The 25,999-nt window shown below is 45.0% G+C and overlaps 1 protein-coding gene and 1 long non-coding RNA gene across 3 annotated transcripts in view; both read left to right on the top strand.

The window, feature by feature from the left end:
* The window catches only part of LOC131288622 (uncharacterized), a 29,894-nt gene extending 15,883 nt beyond the window's left edge, over positions 1–14,011 (top strand). For both annotated transcript variants that reach the window (XR_009189267.1, XR_009189266.1), the window contains exon 3: positions 13,844–14,011. This is a non-coding gene — a long non-coding RNA (uncharacterized LOC131288622). The remainder of the gene's footprint in view (positions 1–13,843) is intronic.
* Positions 14,012–14,131: 120 nt separating this feature from the next.
* On the top strand, positions 14,132–18,458 carry LOC131289668 (frizzled-2). Its single transcript, XM_058318966.1, has one exon. The coding sequence runs from the start codon at positions 14,190–14,192 to the stop codon at positions 16,224–16,226; it is 2,037 nt and encodes a 678-aa protein (XP_058174949.1). The 5' UTR covers positions 14,132–14,189; the 3' UTR covers positions 16,227–18,458.
* The last annotated feature ends 7,541 nt before the right edge of the window (positions 18,459–25,999 follow it).

Here is a 25,999-nt window from a genome sequence, read left to right as displayed (position 1 = left end):
GGACAGGAGAAAAAAATCAGGTGTAGTTGATTGATTTCGTGCAAGACGGGAAGCAGGATGGAAATGATTTCCTGTTTGCGGAATGGAAAAGAAAATCCCTACAGAAAGAATTTGACGGCTAAAGTGAGGCGAGCAAGTAGATTGGCACGTAAATTGAGCGAGAATGGAAAAGCGAACCTTTTTTATGCGTTTCAACATTTTCCAACCCGGTGCGCGGATCGGAAAAAGTTATTTACGGTTGCGAACGTCACGAAATTATTCCTATCGACGAATGTTTTATGCTTCAACGTCAAAAACAGTTGTGAAGTAATTTATGGAAGTTTCTTTTGTCTCTAATTATCGTTGGTACGGTACTTTTACACACTGTTCAACCGATGTAGTCACAAATATGAAAAAAATCTTTTTTATTTTTGGTTTTGAGGCATTTGATCTGTATTTTTAATGTTCTCCAAGCTATTATATCAGAAATTGGAAATCTGGCTAAAATACTTTAAAAGTATACGAAGAAAAAGACGTCCTTCACCATTTTATGTGATCCATCTTCTCGTTAATTCTCGGCCAAGTCCACTTCTTGTGGCATGCTTTCGAATTCAATTACGCGCCCATCCACCTTCATCAAACAAGCGCGTAGCTGTTCCGAAATCTTTATTTATGTGGCACCAAACTAATTAATCTTTTTTCTCTCTTTCTCTTTTCTCTTTCTTTTCGCCATTAATATGGGTTTTATTCTCAGGTACGTTTCCGCACAATTCATCTCTGCCAGGCGATGAAGGAAGTACGACAATAAGGCCCCGTTGGTTTCGTCTCCCGGCGTGTGTTTCTGCGCCGTTTCTGCGCAAACGGAAAGCTGAGTTCACATAATTTTCCGTCCACTTTCGTCACTTTGCGCTCTTCTCGTAGCGCTCGTGGAACTAGTTCACTTCTGAACCGGGTGGACAGTTAATCTAACCACCAATAATGGTGGACGACGCCACGTTCTGCTCTTCCCACGTCCGACGCCTGGTGTATGTATCCAGTACGACCAACTGGTGACTGGACCGTAAATTGAATTCCTCGCGTTAGTTTAACGCCATAATATACTCCTCTTTGCCAAACTGAAAGCAGATATCGCAAGCCTCTCATCCCGGGTGGTCGAATGATCTGGAATGCTGTATGTCGTTGTTTAGCCATCCCATGTTTCAAAGCATTTGAATGTATCGAATTCATGATGAAGATACTTTTTATGTATTGTACTATTTTCAATATGTGTACAAGAGATTTGAACATGTTAATCTAGGGAATGATTGGTCGAACGAGAACACATTTAATGCACCTTTGAATCTTTTAATATATGGCGTTTGTTCGCATCACATACAACATTCCATAAAGATATAAAAATAAGAATGCACATAACTCAACCAAACCACGCACCCGACCTGCCGACGTGGCTCATTACTGCCATCGCGAAGTATGCCACTGCAAAACTGCACTTTGCGCATTCGAGTGACATTAAAAATACAAAACAAAAAAAAGGCTGAGAAAAGGACACGTTTTTGCTACATTTAAAAAATAAATGGTAACCACTTCTTCGGGACAACAGCGTGGTAGCAGCTGTATACACACACACACAAACCACTCATTTCTGGCTTTTCTGGTCGCGCGGTTCGTAAACCACCGATAGGAAGAAACCAGCCATCTCATCCTGGATGGAAAAGACAAGCTCCACTTCATCATCGTGCACCGAACAAGAAGAACATTAAAAATGCAAAATATCAACTTAACCGGAGAGCGGCGACGATGATGACGGAAAGTGCTCGAGAGTGTGGCATCGGAGAAAAAAGGGCCATCGAGCCACCACCGTCTCGGTGTTCTCGAAGAAGGCCCGGGCCTCGTTTTGGGGCACGGGAATGAGCCACCGCGTCGTTGTGGTCCCGGCCCGCCTAAGAACCGGGAACAATATCTTAAGGAGACACACGAACACACACACACCCCCTCGAACCAGTTGAGGTACGATAAACCGACCCCATCGCATCGGGGAGACGAGGTGGGATAAATAATGAGGTGCACGGTAGCCGAGTGCATGTATAAATAAATTGTCATAAATAATTAAAATTTATTTATTTTGCTTGCTCTGGTTTTGGAGGAGCTCCGTGGAGGTTTGTTTTCTTTTACGGGCACAGCTGGAATTTTCCCAGAATCCGGCAGCAACCGCAGGAGGCGATTGCATGCCGGCCGGTGAGAATGACGATCATCTGCGATCGATGAATGCCAAGGAATGGAACCGGATCCCGGTGAAGGGGTCGTTCCCGGAGGGGCAGGTCATGTTAGAATAAATTAAATTCCACTGTCATGACGTTTCCTACCTACGCTCGTTCAGTATGTTTTTAAATTATGGATGAGTATTTGTGCAAAAGAAAGATTTATGCAATAGATTTTATGTATCGGATGTATCGTAATACAATTTCATTAAATCAGACGATGAACTTAACAAACCTCCTTCCATCGATTGTGGTAGACTTTCTTTTTCCGCGCAATGGATAGTTTCCCTTAGCGTTTAAATCAGAAAATAAGGCCCGCAAAGGTGTCAACTGGTAGAAAAGTTGGAGTTGTCCTGATAAAATCCTCGAACTTGTCGAGGGTCTCGAATGCACAGAGAAGGTGAAAATAAGGGATAAGCTTAACTGAGGCGTAAAATCGCTTTCCCTCGGTGACAATGGACCGCTGGTGCCAGACCTTGCACCACATAATGCTCATTATTCGCACATTATGCATCCGCTCTTGTTGCTGCTGCTGTTCGACTTGTTTTCCGGTTGTCGAGATTAAAACTGGAAAATAATGCAACCTCCATTGCCCTTTGTGGCAAGTAGGGAAAATAGAGACGACGCATGCGAGCTATTGTTTGGATTCGGATGTGTAGATATGAATTTCACTACTCCAAGAACATTTCTAAAATCTAATGGAATATTTTATCAAAATTCTAGAGAATGAATGAGTTTTAAAAGTAGGTTCATAATTATGCAAAAATAAGCACAATTCAATCAATAATTTGATCATCAACATTTTCAGTCAGTGACCTGTATTATAACAACGTATACTAAATTATGCTTATCCAAACGTATTCATCAAAAACCAATAACGCATGATTGCACGCCTCCGTTTCCGAAAAAAAATCAGTTCACTCTCTTATTTGCTGCTGAAGTTGCGTTTCTGGAAACGTTGGTATTTAGGTGCATTTATTTATGGCGACAATAAGTTGCTTCTGACACTAATGATCATTCCAGTCTCACGCCCGTCGTCTGCTCGTTGTGTGCATCCAAAGAGGAAAACCTTTTTCCCGTAACCAAAGTGCGTGATTTTCCGGCCGTACATCGCGGGAGAAAACAAAAAACAAATCCGTACGTTATTTTGACTTGACGACGGTGTTATTATTACGGGGCGCAGACCGAGTGGCGCGCCTCCAAGGCATACAGCTTTTCACTGTTTACCAAGAGATCATCCCCCGAAATTAACCGCCACGCTTCGGTGTGTCGCGGATGAACTGCAATGCTATGGATGGTGGACTGGAAATTTATGTCGATCCCCGGGAATCGATGCAAAATGAAGCCAAATGAAAAATGTGTACGTGTGTGCTACACGCGGTGAACCTGCGCCCTCAGAGTTACGGTTGCAGAGTTCGGTGCATTAGGCCGCTAAGGAATATGGCCATTAGGTTAAGTCAACACATCAACTCTTAGCAGCGACCGCGTGGTTGTTGGGCGCCATATGGGCCGGGTTTTTTTTCGGATAAGACATTTGACACCCAGATGAGGGCTTCGGGAGACTGAAATTTACTGCTGGCTTCACTTGTGTACCGACCGCGTCCTCCCCCTTGGGTGAATTGTTGTGGCGAAAAGCGAAAGTGACAACTAACTTGGCCGGATTGACGATGGTACGGTTCGCTGCGACATCTGTCTTCCTAATACACCCGGCTTTATGCGCACCGATCAGTGGAACAAACAGGGATCTTGTTTAGTCGGGTGCTCGTGAACACATGACTGTTCCATGGCGGGGGTATAGTCTCTTTCCGAAATTCAATCCGGATTGTCAATCATATTTTTAACCCCGCTAGCGGCTCCTCCACACATGCTCGCCGAATGGAGTGGAGTACTTCCGCGGTGTGGATTTCTCGTGTGTGTGTGTGACCACGTGCAGGAGAACTTCTATTCCTAGTTCCAGAACTCCCGAAGGCGGCTCGTTGTTTATCGTACGCCACGAGCGCCTCGAACAGCGGGTGATCCGTAGTCATGTTTGTCCAATTTGGAAATAGATTAGAGCCGCTGGTTAGCCACCCACCCCTCCCACTTCCTTCTCACCCCACCCCCCTGCTGATGTTTCACATCCGTTGCATGAAGTCTTCGATTTCCGGTGACAGAAGACGACGGCGATGACGCGATGATGGTGCGATGTTGAAGCGGAAGAAGTTCATCCCGAGTTTCCCCGCCCGAGGGTGAGGATTCTGTAAGCCGGGGCTGTTTGTTATTGATTGTTGCGGTGGAAATTAAGATTTTAATAGTGTTTATCTAGCAGTTCCACAAACAATTTTCACTTTTATTTATCTTGCTTGCGCACTTTTCCTCGCATGGACTGCTTCGCTCCAAACCTTCCGTCCCCTTCGGAGTCGATCAACGGGATGGTGCATGTTCCCAAGCCTTCCCCGCCCGATCCTTCTTTCTGCATCGCTGAGTGCATTTCCGCAACGGTACGCAGTTTGGGTGCGGTATCGGATGCTGACGAAATGCAAACCGTCCGTCGTCGGCGAATCGACTTTTAAGGCGGATCTCGATCCAATGCGCTTGCGATTGCACTAGCTCAAGTGCTCGTCCGATGTTGCGCACTATCGTGTACAGCACACATCTCCCTCCCGATCGAGAAGTGCAGCTTAAGCTTCCCTTATCGCACCGTTTGCACTACCGTCGATACCGGAACCCCTCTGCGGCATGAAGCGGGAGGGCTTACGGAAGCGCACTTAAGAAAGGTATATCGATGTCGACAAACAAGAACACGCATGGGCCGATGTCAATATTTGCCAGCGTAGGATGTGACCAGTGCCAGCGCGAATAGCCGTTAGGTTTCCCCATCGGCTTGGAATCGGGTTGTCCACAAAAGATTTGCACTACATTTGCTCCATTAAGCAAAAGCGGGTTGTACTTACTTATCCGTTGGTAAGTATAATGGACTGCTCGTCTTGTTCTCAGCTGTTCGTGGTCTTTTTTGCCGCATGAACAGCATTTCCTGCCGGAGCCTTTGCAGTTGCTTGCTTGCCTCAAAATTGGTGTTGAAAAGCCAGAAATTATTATTAATTACCATCTGTCGTTACGCGACCAGTCGCTTCCGCACGAGACACGAGGGGCAGCTCCTTCAGGGTGCGAATAATTTCGACTTAGCCGGTTTACTAATTTCCTGCCCGGTGGTACGGTCTACCCAGCACCTATCAGCCCCAGGGCCTCCACAAGACAGCGAGCAATGGAAAGGGAAGAAAGCAACAAAAACACACTGCGTTCCGTTCAATATTTTCACGCGATGTCAATCATCGCTTCGGACCGAACACGCGTAGCATCACATCTTGTGGCCACGTCGCACCCGCTTTTCCTGGGCTGTGTTTTTCTAACCAAACTCCACATACACACAAACACGCTTGCCTCTTGATAGGAGCGTGTACTAATGGCGAGGAATCTGACAAACGCCATCGATGCATGAAATGGTGTAAAAAACAAAACGCTGGAAAAAGTAAAACCAGCGAAAATGTGCGCTACACTGGCAAACACTTGCGTCTGATAGAGGACGTTCGTTCAGCGGGGAGCGATAAGTAAAGATGGCGGTGAAATAAAGAAACCTAGGAGCTGGGTAGAGTGAAAAAAAATATTAAAAAATGTAGGAGAATAAAAATAAACAGGACAGTGCTGCTGCCGTTGCTGCTGTCGAGGAATGTCGAGCTGAGAATACATATTTAAACAGAGTGTAGCCGGTTGTGGCAGCATTATTGAGGCCATGCACGGTGTACCGGTCGCTTCCTCGGTCGATCGCTACGAGCGGTGGATTCTGCGGTTCCGTGAGTTCCGATTGCAACCCGCCATAGGGCGACCAGACGTGGAAATCTTTGTGTGTTTTGTCTGGGCTGTCCGGGCTAACGATGACACATAGTTACATATTAGTCTAGCCTGCAGCCTTTGGGTTCGATTCGAGCCGGGTTCTGTGTCTCGATTGCACAATTGCACCATTGAGCGGAAGATCCACTGTCGCTTACCGTTCAGTTCATACATGTGATGGCTTCGATAAAGTCTGCGAACCTAAAAGCTAAAAACACACTCGTGAAGGTTTCTTCTTGTTGAAGGAAAAAAAAGATCACTGTTTAGGTGCCAACTTAAAGCGTTAAAAAATCTCGAAAACCCTCAGCATCATCAAAACTGGAACGAAACATCAAAGGGGAGGGGGAGTTGTTGGACCCACCGCAGCGAACAACAGCGAACTGTCAAAATTTGCACCTCACGATGTTTGAATTTGCCAACGGAGGCGTGAACAAATTAATGTCACCGTTCCGAGGAACGGTTAAAAAAACACACACCCAACCCGTTGTGGAACTCCCAAGTCGGCCGTTTGGTTGGTGGCACGATCTGAAGACGTGTATTTTGGGTGTCGGGAGGTTTTTCTCTTCAACCTCTCTCAAACAACGAACGGGCAAAACAACGTCACGCGTCGTACCTCCCCACGCTCAGCTACGCAAAAGGTAGGCCGAGTATATACGCTTAGGCCACTTTGCGGTGGTTTAAAGATTTGTATTTTCGGTATTTTCATTTCATCTCAAGTCAGCCTAATTTTCTATCGTCTCGTATGTGTGTGCCTTTTTTCGTTTTGATTGTTGAGAGCGTCAATATTGACCCTCCGACACGAGACCGTCTGAGGAGACATGTGTTCCACTGGGTATGTATATTACTTTTCCTCGATTTCGATGCGTTCGTCTTCCTGCTCACTCTGAGGGCTGGAGGAAAATGCGGACCACGGAAGATGCCCGAGAAACTTCAGCATCAAAAAGGACCGACATTTTACATGAACGTCATAGAACAGAAAAAAAATACGACACCGCGCTCGACTCTCCTGTGTGCAATTGTTTGGAAATCGATTTTTCCTTTCGCGAACCATCGCGATAAACGTTTCTTGTTCTGCACAATGACTGTTCGGTTTGTCAGTTTCGCTAGCTTTCGTACCATAGTTTTACCGAACACCGGCACAACATGGGTTATGGTTGCGTATCGCCATCTTTCTCCATGCAAACATGAGCTAAAACACAGCCACGGTCGGGGCTCCGGTCGGAAGGCGGCGATATCAACTTCTATTTAAAGCTTCATCATCCCTTCATTGGAGTTCGGTTGGACAGACCTTTGCTCGACGTCGTGTCATTGCTGGGCGCTCGCAAACCCCACTCTTCATGAATATACATATTGGCCAGCCGAGCCGCGGACATGCTGCGTGAAAGCGTGCACCGAGCCTTCGATCGATTGGCAGTCAATTGATTCGAATTGATTAAAATTGCTGGCGACCGATTTTACCATCCCAACGTTGCTGCTTCCCGGTTCCTCCTGCCTGCCTGCGTTTTGTTGCGTATGAAGAAAATTGTCCCAAGAAGGTCACAGCTTCACAAGCGGACACTGGCTGTCAAAATATTTATTGAACGCCAACCACAACCGGGATCTGGCCGATCTCGAGCGGGAAAGTGTGATGATGGTCGTCATAAACGTCGCTTCCACGAACGTCGGCCCACAAGGCGGAGAGGCCGGTCGGCGGCAGGCTGGTGCAAAACGACAACAAACAGATGAGGCAACAGATTTCATTTCACGTTACACTTGCACTCCGCGCCCTACTTGCACCCCACCCAACCCCTTGCCGATTCCTGCGGGGTGCGAAAAAGCGCTCCATTGCTTTAAATTAATCGAGCATCATTTCGCGAGGCGAACCATCGAGGATGTTGGGGGTAGGGGGAAAAAATGCAAAATACCAAATTGCCCACGCCACCCCAGAGTGGTGCGGGATTTCCAACAGAGACCGATCGTAACCGCCAAACGACGATCGATTGGAGGGAAGCCTCGAATCGAACGCGCGAACGCGTGCGACCCACGGAATCGCTTAAGTAATTGATTGGAAAATAAATATAAACACATGACATATTCTCATCGCCGTCGTCCCACCGTTCGGGTTTGCCGTTCGGCCCCGAGGAGCGAGGGATGATCCGTAATGAGCGCACGAGTCCCACGATGGCATCGAATGCTGCAACGAGGCAACGATGAATTGCACCGGGTTGCGCACAAAGCAGCATAAATTCATAAACTTATAAATTAAAATGCAAATAATCGACACAAGCGAGTGCCTCTTACGTACGTTGGAGATTTATTGACAGCGGGGCCGTGGACTGGAGTGCATCAAATCTGGTTTCCTTTTTTCACTTACCCCTTTTCTTTATTTTACACAAAACTGTCCCATAAATAACGATGTGTGTGCGCCGCTCCCTTCGGCCTCTCCATAACACCGTAGGGGAATGTAGGGAAATTAAGCTGATGTGTGGAGGCTGGCTCACACATTCGCCATCAGAAGCAACGACCAAAGGGGAGTTTGGGCAAGGGACAGAAGACCACGCAAGCGAAAAACCTTAATATCCTATAGGTGAGCTATTTAAACTTGCCAGCAGTGTTTTTTTTTAATTCGCCTTGGTTCCCCTGGCTTTTATAAACAGGTTGTCAGCGAGATCAGGATCGGGTTCGGGCCGCTCTCTTTCCCCGCACTTGCATAGGGGTTGAGGCACGATAAATTTGAATAACAACAAGCGCACTCCGTGGTTCGACTCGCGCAAGGGAGTTGCGTGTGCGGATCACCACAACCCGCGTACGCATAATCTGGAGGTGGAGATTGTGATCATGTTTTCGTTGCGATCGTTTCTTTCCATGCCTTAGCCCCGCGACGCTCGCCAAGGAGTTCGTGATAATTTTGTATATTGGGAATATGGAGTATTCCCACCCCTGCTTTAAAGATTTGAAAAATACTGAGCTATCATCACGTTGATTCGAATCATTTAGTGACTCAAATGCGATTTACAACACGCAAAATGAGCTTCCAATCGCCACTCAGATTTCGATCCTAAACAGAGCTCGAAGCCAGAAAAAGGAATGTGTAAGAGAAAGCATAACTACACCAGAGTCGCACCAGAGATTGGAATCCCAAATATGATAAATGTATCAGTTAAAGACTACACAAGGTGGAGAGTAAGTGAGTACGTTTTCTATTGTTTCTTTTGAGGGGCCAAAAGAGGTAAAGAGTTAACATATAACAACATTCTGAATCCCCTGCTCGGTATTCATATATCCGTGTGGAAATTAGTGACTTTTTTACTTACTATTTCACACGTTCGGATTTCGAACCCATGTTTAGCATTCAAATCTCTGTGGCGATTCTGTGACTGAGTTGTTGTTTTTTTGCGTGTATCATAAAGAGTAACTAAAATTTTCATGATAAATAAATCAATTCATCAGCAACATTCTACTCACCATTTTTGGTAGAAACGCAATATATACACCTACGATAACCGCTTCACAAACTTGCACCAAAGCATTCTTTTGCCCCAGCGTTCCCTATAAACAACCCTTACCGTGTCTATCCTTTGATACCACGACCTCACTAGCCCCATTTACTGTACGTTCCTAACAGCAGACTAATTTAATTCTAAACCCCGACCGGGTCACGGTAATGTAAACTTTAGCGGATGTGTGTCCCGTTCCCTAAACGTTCCGGAATGGAGTTTTTGGTTTAAATATCGTTCCGTAGTGCGTTACTTTTTCAGTCGCTGGCTCGGACGGATTGAGACTTGTAATTAAAATGCAATTAACGATGGTTATATGGTTTTTTTTCTGAGAAAATTGGATTAAAATGAAGGGATGTTCTCGCGAACAAACCCTGTGGGCAGGAACTTTTATTTGTGGGAGTTAACGGTGAATTATTACTGGTGGAATAATTGAGTGAAAATTGGCGCAGTTCGCTGAGCATATCATGCAGGTGTAGTTATTGGCACACATCGAATGATTTTCACTTCATCCCCCGTTGAGTACATCATGATTTCTACAGATATGTGTGTACTATCATACGCTACTCGTTGCCGGTGATACTGCGAGCAGCGGAGTCTATTCGTTAATCATAAAAATGGAGAGGAGAAAAAAGGCTCTACCATACTATGCTGACGCAGTGGCTCGGATTTAATGCACTGCGTACAAAGTTCTTAAAGCACGCCAATGGCCGCCACATCAGCAGCATGGTGTAATGTTGTGTACATTTCAAACATGTTTTATGCAGCCGCCTGAAACCGAAGTCCACCAAGCGGGCACCACAGGGATCCCGCGGGGTACGGCCGGGTTGTCCGGAGCAGTGCACTTTTGGATGCAGTTGTTTGTTTGACGCTATGTTTACTTCACAGTGCCCGGTACTGGAACTCCGTGTACCGGGCGGTGTACGTACCTGTCCCTGCCGCCAGCAGAACCTTTCCCTGGCATCGACGGGCAACAGACGGAGATTTCATCATTCCGAACCTCATCTTCCACGGTTACGCCAGCAGCAGCCCGCCGGCATCTGGTTTGATTTTGACAAACCCGGGACTACTCGCTGTGTGTATGTGTGTGTTGTTCTTTCGAGCGTGTGTGCTGCCCGGCCAAATGTTTCTTGGTTCAAGAGTAAGAAGCACCGACCGGCTTCTTCAAGCCACAAGCGAAAGTGCAACGGCCAAGATCGGCTCCCAGAAGACAAACAACGGCGGGATATGATGCACCTTACTCGTGCAACGAGCCGCGCGCGAACACGAGTTCGATAAAAATAGTTTACAGATAATAAAATTTGATGTTCTTCCCTTGTCCCTCCTTGCACCGGGGGTGGGAGGGAAGGAGTACTTGCCGCTCGCTAGACACTCATCACCCCTCACCCGGAAACAGGGGCAGAGTTTCGGCGGAACCCGAACCACAGTTTGCCGCGGGTTAATATCCTATGTTTTTAACCGTTTCCCTTCCTCGTGCGCACTAACACACCCCGGACCCCGGGATGACATGTGCGCGCACCGGGGGAGACACATATGCACTCCCGGGACACGGGGCACCTGAACACCGGGACGCTAATGACAGACACGCCCCGTCGTCCCCCCGGCAACCGCGACGTTATTGATCACTTCCTGTCGTTTCGCTCGTGATGAAAACTTAATGGCTACCTAGGCCAGGATCCGCCCCGGTATGACTCGCTTATCGTGTCGAATATAATTACGGTTTGCATGTCGGAACCGGCCGACGGCCGCACTTGAGGATGCGTGAGCCGGGATCTGGTGCTGCAACTGTGTTTTGTCGTGTGAGATTTGAATCAACAAATTAAACATCGTTTATGGCCGGCGCGGGTCATTAATCGGCAGCACATTTGTTCATAGTGTCTTAAACCGTGTTTGTCATGTCAGAAGCTACTGGTAAACGTGTCACAGATGAACCTTTAACACCTTTTTATTGCGAAGCTAGCGAGGGTATTACAGATGGTGTTAGTTTATTGAATAGCATGCCCATCCCGGCTGACTCGCTGGCAAATGCTGGTATTTTCCATGGAAAATGCGAAAACTGTGAGACGATTGGAAAATAGCAAACCGACATGGAAGCTGTCTTGTTCCCGATGTACGTTGACACGGCGTCGTGGGGAGCATGACAAAACATAGTGATACCAACACCTCGGGTTGTGCGCGGAAAGTAAGAAGCATGCGACACGGTTGAAATTTGTTCGCGGGACATGCTGTGCAGAAATCTTCCACATGATTAGATTACCACAGCTCAAGCCAGTAGGATGTATGTGTGTTTGTGTCCCTTTTTTTTCACTGTATGTTGCCTTTCCTCCCCGCGGCCGAAAGTGGACGGATCGGAAAACACGGGATAAGCGCAACGCCACAAGGTGTCAACGTTTCAACCAACAGCACGCGGAAAACGTTCCACCGCCTTCCGGCACCCACCTCACATCCCAGGGATCCACCCCGGATCGAATGAACCCCAACGCGACGACCCGGCAAGGCATCGATACCACACACACTCCGGTTCCCGGAGAGACCGGAGACACCAACAGTTATTTGCACAACCGATTGGGTGGCTGAAATATGATACAGCACCGTAACCGAACGCCAGGGGCGTTGTGTGCCCTAAGAAGAAGCAAAAAAAAACCTCCACAACCAACTGCCCTTTCCTCTTCCCGTTGGTGGTTTTCATTTTGAGTGGCACAATCCTGTCGCTACGAAGAGAAGCGGCCGGACGAACGACAGTCCGACCAAGAAACCCGGGGCGAACGAAAGGCGAAACCGACTTGTGTAATAATTTTAACACCTTCCAAACACTTCACCGTAAGCGGTCGGTTTCTCTCTCCCTCACTCCCTCCCTCTCTCTCTCTCTTTCTACACCTCGGCATGTCCTCCAGAACGAACGCCTCCCATTGTCTTAGGTCTCGTTGCTGGCGGAAACCCTACAAGCGGATCCTCCTTCTGCTAGAGCGTCTGGGGACATAACTACTCTGTTTTGTCAACTGAGAAATGGCAAATCCACTCACCGCCGCCCGCCAAACAGCATGTCCCCACCGTCATTTGGAGAACCATAAATTGATACACACACACACACACACACACGCAAACCCCTCCCTCCTGACAAGCGATGTGTCCTTTTGTGTTAAGACAGGCTTTTCGGGCAAAGGGCAGTACTGGTAAGACCGCATCATTTACGCATTATACCATCGTGCCGTTTAATCGAAATAGCTCTGCTATTCCAACGCTGTTCCTTTCCCCCCGGGGACGAAGGATCTCCCTCATTAATCTGTTGTCGACCAACTACGGTGCCTGCTACGTAGTTCCCGTCGTCGGATGGGACATGCAGATGCTGCGTGCGTAGGTCTCGTGTGTCATTGGCTTATTTGCCCGTAGATCTCCTACGGCGCGAAATTGTGCACGTATCCACGAATCTAACCCCGGGCGCGCTGCACAAGACACATCGGCGTCCCAAGGGGACCGACTGGGACGGGAAATTAAACGGATATGTAAAGTGCATCGTCATGGGGACTGCACTCGATAGACAGCTCTCCTTCTCAATCGGTGGTGGTACAACTATTTACGGTCTGTTGGTGTTAACGGGCTCGTGAGTCGGACTCTCGAACAGGCAAACCCATCTGCTCATTTGCATAGTTGCTGTACATTTCGTCGAGCTGTAAACGGTTACTGTTCACTTGCAAATACCGTAGCTTCTGGTCCTACAGACAATGTAAAATCTGTCGAAGTGCCGGATTGATTAGTGGTGAGGCGAATGGATGTGGAAAACTTTTTTTTTAATTTTCTGTCTGTTGAAGCGGCAAGTAACTAGGAACTAGAAGCAGGAATAGATAACTCTGAAAATCTAGGATCCCTCCGCAAAACCATGTTCATTCATGCACTGTTGTCGTAATTAAATTCAATAAAAATCACTTTCCCAATTTACAATTTGTTGAGGTTCCCAATCATAGGAAGCTGCCATTTTGTTGCAGTTCGAATTGTACTTCCATCTCGAATCAATCGTTTTGTGACAAATACAATTACCAAAGTGCAATGCGGTTGGATATTCCGATTCGAAAAGTCGCCTGAACATTAAAGCACGCCCTCCGATTGCGGATGACAGTTTTATACACTCGAAAAGATCTTATTTCCCCATGATGGTGCCCTGGTAATTCGACCACGTGATTAATTTCACAAACCAATCACAAGCACCTCTGTATAACTTAATGTTCTAATCAATGTTCCATTCTTTTTGCTTTCTATCACCAACAGACTCCATCGATAGTTTAATTACGGAGAGTTAATCCCCCTCCGGAAGGACGAGACGAGCAGCTGGGCTGCAGGCGCGTTCTATCGCAAATCTGACATGCGCCGCTGGTAGCAGGATGACGTTCGGTTTGTTGAAAAGCATCTGAAATCGAAGGAGAGGAAAGAGTTCAGCTTGCCTTCAAAGAGTGAGCGTTTGCAGGGAGCAGCAAGTGCAAGGATACCAGGGGGCACCGAAGCCTTTAACGAACACACGGACAACGCGAAAAAGTGTCTCCTTTCTGTACACACAATGTCACTGCTGGAACGAAGTAAAGCTAGCGGTGGAGGCAGGAGAAGCAGCAGCCGGCGGATGAGAGTCTCAGCAATGTACGTGCTTGCAGGGCTGTTGTTGCTGGTAGCAGCCGGTGGACGGTGGGAAGTGGAAGGTAGCTACCACTCGGGCGTCAGCCCGATGCCACACGTACCTGCCGTGCCGAAGGACCCGAACTCGCGATGCGAAGAAATCACCATCCCGATGTGCCGCGGGATCGGCTACAATTTGACCTCGTTCCCGAACGAGATGAATCACGAAACGCAGGAGGAAGCCGGCCTGGAGGTGCACCAGTTTTGGCCGCTAGTCGAGATCAAGTGTTCGCCCGATCTAAAGTTTTTCCTCTGCTCGATGTATACACCGATCTGCATCGAGGACTACCACAAACCGCTCCCGGTGTGCCGGAGCGTATGCGAACGGGCGCGGTCCGGCTGTGCGCCAATCATGCAGCAGTACAGCTTCAACTGGCCGGAGCGTATGGCGTGCGAGAGTTTGCCCGTGTCGGGCGACAGCGATAACCTGTGCATGGAGATGCCGAGCGAGGAAGAGCACGGTGGTGGTGATCGAGGTGCCGGCGGTTCGTCATCGGGTGGGGGAGGTAGTAGCGGTGGCTCGGGACATTCGAGCAAACCGACTAGGAAGTCACACTCCGGTGGCGGTGGCGGCGGCGGTGGACAAGGCGGTGGCAGCGGAGGCCAGCAGAACAACAAATGCAAAGGCAAGAATTCAAAAAACTGCCAAAATCCCCCCGGGGAAAGAACAAAAGAGTGCATGTGCCGGTGCCGGGAGCCACTGGTAGCCCTGGGGAGGGAAAGCAGCACCACAACGCTACTGCACCATCACGGCAGCCTAAGCGCCAACCAAAGTGTCGAAAGGGTCGGCGACGTGCAAAACTGCGCGATCCCGTGTCGGGGGGCGTTCTTCACGCAGGAGGAAAAGGACTTCGCCGGGATCTGGATAGCGCTGTGGTCCGGCCTCTGCGGCATAAGCACGCTAATGACACTGACCACGTTCCTCATCGACACCGAAAGGTTCAAGTACCCTGAGCGGCCGATCGTGTTCCTGTCCGCGTGCTACTTCATCGTGTCGTGCGGCTACCTGACGCGCATCTTCCTCGGCCACGACGAGATTGCGTGCGACGGCAAGTCGATCAAGTACCCGTCGACTGGCCAGAGCTCCTGCACGATGATCTTCATCATGGTGTACTTCTTCGGCATGGCGTCGTCGATCTGGTGGGTAATCCTGTCGTTCACCTGGTTCCTTGCCGCCGGCCTAAAGTGGGGTAATGAAGCGATCTCGAAGCATTCGCAGTACTTCCATCTGGCCGCGTGGCTTATCCCGACCGTTCAAACCGTCTCGGTGCTGCTACGACCCGCCGTCGACGGTGATCCGGTCGCTGGTATTTGCTACGTGGGCAATACCTCCGTCGAGCATCTGAAGAACTTTGTGCTCGCCCCGTTGTTCATGTACTTGGTCGTCGGAACCACGTTCCTGATGGCCGGCTTCGTGTCACTGTTCCGCATCCGTTCGGTCATCAAGCAGCAGGGTGGAATCGGTGCCGGCTCGAAGGCGGATAAACTCGAAAAGCTAATGATCCGGATAGGCATCTTCAGCGTTCTGTACACCGTGCCGGCCACGATCGTTATCGGGTGCCATTTGTACGAGGCATCATACTTCGAGGACTGGATGACCGGCCTGACCTGCCCGTGCAAGGTTGCACCGGGGTTGCGACAAAAGCCGCTCTACTCGGTGCTGATGCTGAAGTACTTCATGGCACTGGCCGTCGGCATCACGTCCGGTGTGTGGATCTGGTCCGGCAAAACGGTCGACTCCTGGCGACGACTCTGGAGAAGGCTGTTCGGCTCGCCGGACCCGACCGGTGCCGGTCAGGTGCTGATAAAACCACGCCCACCACTCCCGCAACCGTACGCAACGTCTGGCATTGGCGTACCGGGGTCAGCAGCGGCCTCCCTGCTTGCCACCCCCTACACTCAGACCGTCGGCAGCGTGGCCTCAACGAGTCACCACCATCTGCACCATCACGTCCTCAAGCAGGCCCCTCTTAGCCACGTATGACCTGGAGATATAGGCGGCGCATCTACCCTAACAGCCGGATCCGGATCTGTCGTCGATCCGCGCGCCGTCTCAGTCGTTGTAACGCTTCCCGGTCCGCAACCAGGGCAAGCCCTCAGCGATTATGGTCCGATATAGTTGACCGTACGACCAGATACGGGCCGATGGATACCACCCAGCAATCTAAGTGAACTGTGAATAAAACAGCGTACGCGCGGCAAATCTCCCTGCACTCCGCCACCACTCCTTCAACATCCCCGGCACCATTTCTTCCGGATCTTGCTCGAAGGAAGGCAACGTGACCGTGCTTAGGTGACCTTGTGGGTGGACCGCGAACGCTATTCTTAATAGTATTAAAGTCAACTCAACTCAAATCGATACTTCTTCTACTATGGGCTACTAATTGTCGCGATAGTGTTTAATGGGAGACAGTCAAACAACCAACAGAAACTACAACCTACCTATTCTATCATCGTAATTTCTCCTTTACCTACGATAATAATACTGCATCCCAAGCCACCCTCTACTATGCGTTAAAAAACACACACAAACACATAAATGAAATGGGTAGAAACACCCTTCGGCAGGAGTAACCGACGTGACATAACACAAGCGTTATCGTGTAAGGACAGTTCAAGCAAGCGGCTCTCTTTTCTAGTCGACAATGTGTGGTTAGTAACTGAAACGTAGTGTTTTAAAGAGCGGTTTGTATTACGTCGTACGAAATTGTGCGTGCGGGGTATGTGGAAGTTTGTAAGTTATATTTTATACATGTAGAGAAGATGAGAAGATAATACGCCAACAGCCGCCAACGTAACGCATCAGCAAACGTCGTGTGTGTGTATCCCTTGTACAGAGAGGAAAAATTAGGTACATTTTCTTGCCGGAAAACGGATGAAGACGTTGAATCAAACAGTTGAATGTCTCGCGCGAAAAACGGGTGGGCAATTTAACGTACGAAAATGGACTTGCAATTATGTTCTTTATCGATACGAAGAAAATTCGTAGGAGGATATTACTTTCCGTGCGCTAAAGACGAAATCAAACATGACAATACCCTTTCACAGCCACAAAAAAAGAAGATACATATAAAAAATGCAAGCCCGACTGAAACGAGTTAAAACATAACGCTGACGCACAATGGAAACTATTTACCATGAAACAACGCAAATCCCAAGCGGAGAACAACACCTTACACTGCTCCATAAAACAAATGGTGGTGATGATTTTTCTCATTCAAAACTACTTCCTTACATTAACTCTTAACCCGAAATCGCCAACGCAAGCGCATGATACAGCATAGGGAACATCTAAAACCGTAGACCTCAAGTAAGCAAACGGACATAAGTAACGTTTTTTCTAAATGGTGCATTTTGAGATGGAACTTTTATACGTAATTAGCATTAATTTACAAAGTACTCGAAAACCCCGGAAATCAAACCTTAGCTCGTCGTAATAACATTGATCATTGGATAGAAAAACAGGTTCACTTTTCATCGCTGTTCGGTGCGCATCGTTTTTTTTGCGAATTGTTTCTGTTTTGATTTGATATGTGTTTGATGGTGACGAGAAGTCAAAATACTTGAAGCTTCTATTGTTTCGCTTCACGAGTGATATTTCTTTGTAAAGCTCCCATGGATACTTCTTGCTAATGGTTTTGTTTTTGAATTCATCCAATCCATGGCTCCCATATTTGCGTACGTTTATTTTCGTTTTCACCGTATTTTTTCTTTCTCTCTCGAGAGATGGCTCACGCGTTTCCTCGCTGATGATGTGTTTTGTACGAGCGTTTCCTACTTTCTACACTTGTGTTTGCTAACTTTCGTAAACGTCCAGTGCAAGCGTTGTTACTCTCAGATTGCCATATATAGCTGTCAGCTTATGGCCCCTTCTCGGCTGAAGGGTGCCGAGCAAGTGACGTTTAGAGATAATATAGTTAGTTTTGTTTTAAGACGGTCGTCGCAGCTACCTTCTCTTGTGTTTCGTCCTTTCGATTTACTTTCAGTTCGTTTGTCCGGAGGCTTCTCTTCACTACCGGTCGCGGGCGGGTTTGGCTTCGTACCTATGTTTTTTTGTATTTGTGTTGAATGAACCAAACCTTCCCATTTCTGCGGTCGTTCAATTGCTATGTTTTATAGATCGCTTTTACCTAGTAGTAGCTGCCACAGTGCTCCCCTTGTGGACGAATTGGATTTAGTGTACATATCAACCAAAATGCTACATTTTACATTAGCAGCTGATACGATACGTGTCAAGCAGTGTGGCCGCGTTCGGTTTATCACTCGACTTGCCCCTCTACATGCCTGCAATGGCCATCCACGAAGGGCAGTGCATCAGAATATCGCAAGGTGGGCACACCGGCAACCAAGTGTAAATGTTTTGTAATTTATTGACCGGCCGTTTGCGGATGGCACGGATTCAGGTACGCCCATCTCTCGACAGCCACGCGAGCTCAGCGTTATCGATGCGGAGATGTTTGCAGCCAGCAACTGTGTGCGAATGTGACCGCCCTTGTACAGTATACACTATAGGAATGTTAGATGATTAACGAAAACGCAAAGGAAAACCACAAAGGAAGAACAATAAGCTAGGAAAACACTTACTATTAAGTCAATGGTTGGATAAGAAACTGAAGTCCGTAGAGGAAAGCAGGTTGCATTATTCGTTCGAATGATCGAATCCAAATCGTGCTTTGGGAAGACATTTTCATTAGAATCATGCGTGTCGGGTAAAACCAGGAAATCTCGTCGAATAAAAAAGCAGAAGAAAATCCCGAAACACTGCACAACATACATACGGAGCAAAAATTCCATCAAGCAGTTCCAATCACTGTATCATTCTTTCATTTTCTGCCAATGGCATCTATATTTATCCGACTACAAATTTCACTGTTCGGTTGCACGTATGCTCACTCTGCAGTTTCATTCACTAAGCATCTTTGCAACACATTTTTCACACCACCCGGTAGCATGAGAAAATAAAACAAAAAGGGAAAACCAAAGGAAAAACAAGCTCACACCTGAGCAAATCCCTTCGAATGCTAGCGTGGTGACGTACGGATGTATCGTTTATTTTTTTTTTGTTTGCTTCCTCCTCGTAACCCTCGCGGAGGGCTTGTAGCGGAAGGTTAAAGAAAGTTAAACAATCACATCATTGCCAGTGCACAACAATGATGAGCAATAGAAGGTAGAATGAAAATAGTATCGTTTTGTGCTGAACATTAGGGTGAAATTTAACAATACGGAAAAACACTCAACCATAAGAAACAAAAAACGTTTTAAAATTATCTGGTTTTAACAGATACATAGACTGTATACGAATATTGTTCATTTAGTTGTTTGTGAAAAATAACTGACACATTACTGCCATCCGATACTAGAAAAAAAAGCTGACCCACGGAACCAAGCTACTGAAGCAAGGATAACGGATGTTTTAAGGCTTTATTCGGTTGCTGTTTTTTGTTTTGTTTCACATTTTTAGCAAGTTTGCTCGCTTCGTACTCTGTACAGTAGTTTGGTTACGGTTTTTCACAAATCGAACACACGCTAAACCCTCAAGGAACGATGAACAGGAAAGATCGTGTCTATATCGGTGTGTTTATATGTCGAATAGTTCTACTTAATATGCACACCACGGTCGGGGAAGGTGCAGGCCAGCATGCTACCCACAGGGGTAAAACGAATGTGAAGAAATTGTAACAACACGTATATAACATAACGCAGGAAGAACAATGTGTGGCGAAAACCAGTAAACTCTACTAAAGTAAGAAAAACCTCTTATACAGTGGAAGTGAAAGCATATTTTTAATTGTTTAATAAATTATTAAAATAATAAAAAAATATAATAAAACTTGTGTTTCAATTGCACGGTATGGGAAATTTGGTCGAATAAATATCACAAGGAAATAAAATTCACCCTACATTTTTTCACACAAATTTCACAAAGTGATTAAATAAGAGGGTTAAATAAAAGGACCCTAAAAACTTACCCCGCGAGTCAGACATTTATTTGCCACCTACCATTATCGTACAGTTAATCAAATCAAACAAGAAATCAAAATCTTCCAATGTCGAAATGCTTAAAATTTATTTGAAATCCCACCATCGGTTATTTTTATTTTCAAATTAGATTATTTAAACCAAACCTAGAAATAAATTTAGTTTTAATGGGTTTTTAGTCTACTTGTTTAAAGATACTTAAATAAATAAAATAAAAAGACTACAAAAGGAGTAAAGGCTATTTAAATCAAAATTGAAATAGCAATAATTTAAGTTGGCTCGAGCTCAACAGAGACCTGACTCTCCCTTGCATAAATGGACTCAATAACCACGAACGTCATTAAATATCGGAAAATCTTTCGCCTAAAGGGTGTCCCCGAAAGTATAAGCACGATTTAAAAACTAGCTAAAAAATAAAACCTGTTCCAGAAACTGAATTTTTGTTTCATAAACTGTGTTTGGGTTCTGTTCTGGACTATTTGTGGAAAAACAAAATTAAAAAAATGTCTTCGTATGCTAATGACTGCACTTTTGATCTGTCGCCTCCGATATGGCTCAGCACAGACTTGTCGTGGACGGTTTTTGACACTTTTGAACGGTTTTACAGTTTTTTTGAAAACTGTCGATGTTTTCCGTAGTTTTAACATGTTTCCTCAAGGGTGCCTTCGTTAGAGCTCAAAATATCTCAATTGGTCTGGTCTTGGCTGACTCATCGTCGAGCTGATGAATGAGGATTTGTCGCACAGCAGCTTGTCGTACAGCTTCCGGGCCCGATATTTAACGCATGCGGCCTGATTTGCACTCCGTTTCGATTTTTTTTGTTTTTGTACGATTTTAAATTCAATCTTGCCTTGGCATATTGGACGTTACTTTTTGAGGTACCCATTTGTTGAGCCACATCGCGAATGGAACTTTCCTATTTTTGCTTGAATGCTTTTGCTCGTTCCCGGTTCAACTGTTGGTCGATAGGACCAGGTTTTTGACCACTTTTCGGCGTATCCTCGAAGCTGGACTCCTCCCGAAACTTTTGGATGACGGTTCGTACGGCTCCGATACTCACACCTACCGATTTCGCTAATTGCCTTAGCGAAATGTTAGGAGTCGAGCACCATTTGTGCAGAACGCTTTTGCGTTTTTTGACGGAAATGCCTTGCGTTTTAACATAAACGGTTGAAAATAATAGTTTCGTTGTATAATAGTAGGTTTGAATGTAAACAATCAAACACCCGAAGAATCAATTATTTGGCGTCATCTGTTTTCCAGAAACGTAATTTAGAAATCGTGCTTATACTTTCGGGGACACCCTTTATTTTCATTTTGGTAATTAAACTTGCAAACTTCCTACAAACCATGTAACCACTCGCTCTCAGAGTTTTGTATACGGGAGTTTGTATACGGGATTATTTTTTGATATAATAAAGTCTTATACAAAAGATCGCTACTTTTCGTAAACTCATAAACCAATGATCGTGGGTTGATTTTCAAAAATAAACTTGTATGATTGGCGCTTGCCACTATAGAAGTAACCACTCATCAGTCAACCTATTATTTGTCTTCGATGTCCCATAAATTTGTGACTTCAACACCCTTCAGCTGTGCGCAGGACATAATCTAACAGACCATGCTCATAATTTGCCTGTGTGGCAGCTAATTTTCCAAGCCAACCCCATCACACCTCATCGCAATGCTCCATTCCACTCATTCCAAACGAAGAAACGCGGATCACCTCCATCCCTAGCATTTACCCAGTCGACGGACCAGAAGCAGTTAAGGACCAGATTTCCACCGAATGAAACCTACATCGCTTGCCAGCGGTCGAACGGTCGGAAAAAGGTTATTTGCGGCTTCATCAATCCGCTGTCCCCCATTGACTCCCCTAATAGTCGTCATCAGTGAGAATTTATGTCGATGATACTGTGGCTCATTCTTTCGTTTATGCGCGCATTGGCACATTAAGTTCTTCATTTTGGTTGGCCACCATTTGTCGACAAGATGCATACACTAGCGGGTTTTCCCTTTCATCCGGGATGATCATTCTTTAGGTCCCAGAAATACTTGAATTCGGTCAGGGACTTGTAGGAACAATTTTCACTAACTGTGAACTATTTCACTGCCAGCTCATGAGTGAAGGGACACGTGAGCGTCAAAGAATGTCAATTTAAATAACCGCATTTGAGTTGAAAAAGGGGCTGATTGTAGAAATTGGATGAGACAACCATTACCCTGAATTTGTGCATAGTTCCCCTGGCCAACAGGAAAGATCAGCTTCTGGCGGGGAAAGCTGTCTCAAATCGAACCGTATCGTGTTCCAATTCCAGAATCGTTTCAAAGTGTCTATTTTGAAGCACAGAAGAAAAATCAGGTCGAACCTCCACAATAACAAATAATCGTTCTTACAAAGTCCTTTGATGTTTTAATTTGGTGGTTATAGTTGTCTTTCCTTTCTGAGGGTATGTCTTGTAAAAAAGAGTAGTTTCTCATAATGATCAACTAATGATCTTTAGACATACGTAAACCACAATTTATTTTATTTATTATGGTATTACGGACTTTCCCGTATTGTCACAATTTATTCTAATCGCTCAATAATTTTCATTTGAAAATGTCAGCAAACAATAGATATTCTCTTTAACAAATTGGAACTGATTTTTGATTTGTGAATTATTAATTTCGATATTTTGAATTAATCTTCTACTTTCTTGCAATTATTTAGCTATTTTGATTCGTTTCCTGCTAATTTATAAGACGCTAAAATTTGGACGAGTTGTGTGCCTCATCTATTTATATTATTATCTATTTAGGCCACAATTAAAGAATTTTATCTGGCTCAGTAGAACATTTATAAGTGTGTTACCAAATCTTAAGTAACGAATTTAAATCATTTATCTAAAAAACACATCAAAACCGTGATTCCGCTAGTATTAATATTCCACCGGTATTGGGAGTATATGCTCTCAGCTTTCTTATTCTTGCGCAGCTTCATCCGAATCTGCCCTATACGAGGCAAGTATAAAGCTATTAATTTTTTTGTAAGATAATCGTTTCATTCGATTGGATTAATAAATTTATAATTGAATGAATAAAATAAAAAATAAGATAACCATAACTTTAGGGTATGCAAAGCAACTCTTTGTTATTGATAAACTGTAGACTATCGAGAAATTGATGAAATCATTTGTATCGAGAAATTGATGAAACGTGGTATCTTCATGTGCAAAATTAATACTGATTCGGCTGAGTGTAATTTAGTAAAGCTTGAGCTGAAAGAGATTTGATTCGATTCTTTTAACCAACTGCCTGTCATATTTACATCAATTGGATAATGCCAACCTTAGTCAACAATTTACATTTAATATTTCTTTTGATTTTTACTTCGTTATTTAGGAATTTATGATTTTAATAGCGTGACATACTTAAACCACTGAAAATTTCTACAACTACATAATATAAACCATAACATTTAGAGTTATGACTGTATTATGTCACAGCACTGCTCCAACCTTTATAGGGATTATAAATTTAGACAAACAACACATACAGATACCTTTCAGATATGAAGCTTATCGGGTCCCTTCTATTTAAAAATGTAAAACTTAAAACATTTTGTTTGATGTACTCCAGACCACGTTTTTCTTTTGCATAAGAAACACTACTGGAAAGTTAAAAGAAAAAATCGTTTATAAAACAACACGCACCAACACACATAGTCTAACCATTTTTCCCGTCACTACCGAACGATGACGTCGGATTGTTTCTTGCATGTTGACGATGACGGTACGACAACATTTACTCTTGAAAGATGAAAGTTACTTAGTCCCATCCCAGTAGACCAACAACGGGTCAATTTTAGTGCAGAAGTTTTCTTTTTTGTATTGTGTTTTGTTATTTTCCCTTCTGCTCAGCATGTTTCGTGTTTCAAGAGCGAAAATCAAAAAACGAAAAAATGGCTGCGCCGGAAACAGCTTGCGTTATTTTCAAGAGATGATGAAAAACCTGGCATCGAAAAGCACAAAAAAACCAGTTCGCGATTGCGTGAAAGATGAGAACGAGGACGAATAGTGCCGGGTGCGATTGGCACGCGGGCAAGGGTGAATCGTTTTTTACCACTCTTGAATTTCCACGACCCGTGAGTGCATGAGAGGGAAAAATGTACGTTAATGTTTTTCTTTTTTCTTTTCTCGTCACAGCTTTTGCATCCATTTCAAGGTGTCGTACCGTAAAAATTAACCACCGACATATTACGAGTGCCTCCAGCACAATTGCTCCCACTCCTTCCGGTATATTGCGGCCGCTGGGCGACGAATCGTGTTATCCTTTAGTGCCATGTGCCAGACATTTCCTCTGGGGGGAATGCCAATGTGTCATAAGCGCGCATTCCGCCACGTTGTATTTTTGGGAGTGTGAGCCAAACGCTTTAATATGGCAGCTTGAAAAACAAAACGCAACAGGAGCACATTTTGTCAAGTTTTTCCTCAACTTGTCGTAGTTGGTTTGCTTTTCATGGCTTTGGAAGGATGTTGCCGCATTCTGTCTAACGGAGCGGATAACTTTAAATCCCATACTCGTTCAGTAATTCACGCATCTGTGCGCCTTGTGAGGCGGATTAAAAACGGTTTTGAGCAGTAATAAGCATCGAAACAAGACCACGTGGTTGAAAGAACAATGTGAACGAATCATCAAAGGATTTGATATGCGGGGTGGTTAATTAGGAGGTAATTAAACCACTCTCAGGTCGTACATGTATCGTTTTAAATGCAATCTACACAGGATATTTTATATTTCAAATTGCTAATTATCACTCTGAACAACAATCGTAATGTAGATACAATCACAGTAGAGAAACCCAATAACAGAGATGGATCATAGGGTAAGCAAACTAACAGTTGCTTGGAACTTGTCTTCCAAAATGCGCGACGAGTTTTTGGATTTATATTCGAAAAAAATAAAGAATAGAATAGATAAATGAGAGTAAAAGTGGATTTACTTTCGAGCAAATAAAAATGACGCAATTGAATTATCTGAATGAAGTTTTGTTGAAGAAAAGATCACCAAACGTAGCTTTCTCGTGTTTCATTTGGTTAAAATAAAAAGATTGATGCCCTAACGTACATAAAAGAGATCAGTTTAAAGATATCATCGAAGTGGAGAACGCAATTTATGTTGTTTGAATTGCATTCATATTAATGGACAAAGAAAAAAATTGAATATCCTATGATACATGTACACAAGAGCTCGATCTCTTACCTCCTAGTATAAACTATGTGTCAAGCAATATTCGAGATACGCGGAATTTCGAGATACGCGGATTTCTCTGGTCCCCATTATCCGCGTAAGTCGGATACTGACTGTATTCAAATTCAATTCAAATATACTAAATCTAAGTAAAATTCTATATGCATGGCGCATAATCAGCTATGTCTTTAAAACTGCAATAATTCAAGCCATTGCCGAAACATGTCCTTCCTAATCTAGCTTCGCCGTAGGCTGTAGTTTTTTGTATTGTTTTTATATTTTTCATTTCAAGTTTTGTTGAAAATGGCCAAATAAAAATCTTCTACTCATACCAACGTTTAATTAAAAAAAAATATTTTCAAACATCTATGAAACCCGATGTCAAACATTCGGCCCGCGGGCCACGTGCGACCCACAGGAAAATTGGATGCTGCCCGCGACAAACTGATGCTGCCTAACAAACTACAAGAGCATTTTAAATGAAATAACAGATGTTGAGCAATCAGTTTGCACTAGTATTAACATAATTTTACTTATCTAAACTCC

Source organism: Anopheles ziemanni, chromosome 3 (assembly GCF_943734765.1).
Source record: "Anopheles ziemanni chromosome 3, idAnoZiCoDA_A2_x.2, whole genome shotgun sequence".
Lineage (NCBI taxonomy): Eukaryota > Metazoa > Arthropoda > Insecta > Diptera > Culicidae > Anopheles > Anopheles ziemanni.
This window is presented reverse-complemented; position numbering and strand designations above follow the sequence as displayed.

What these genes read in the sequence shown, in the direction of transcription:
- LOC131289668 (XM_058318966.1), top strand. Translation starts at nt 14,190, where the DNA reads ATGAGAGTCTCAGCAATGTACGTGCTTGCAGGGCTGTTGTTGCTGGTA.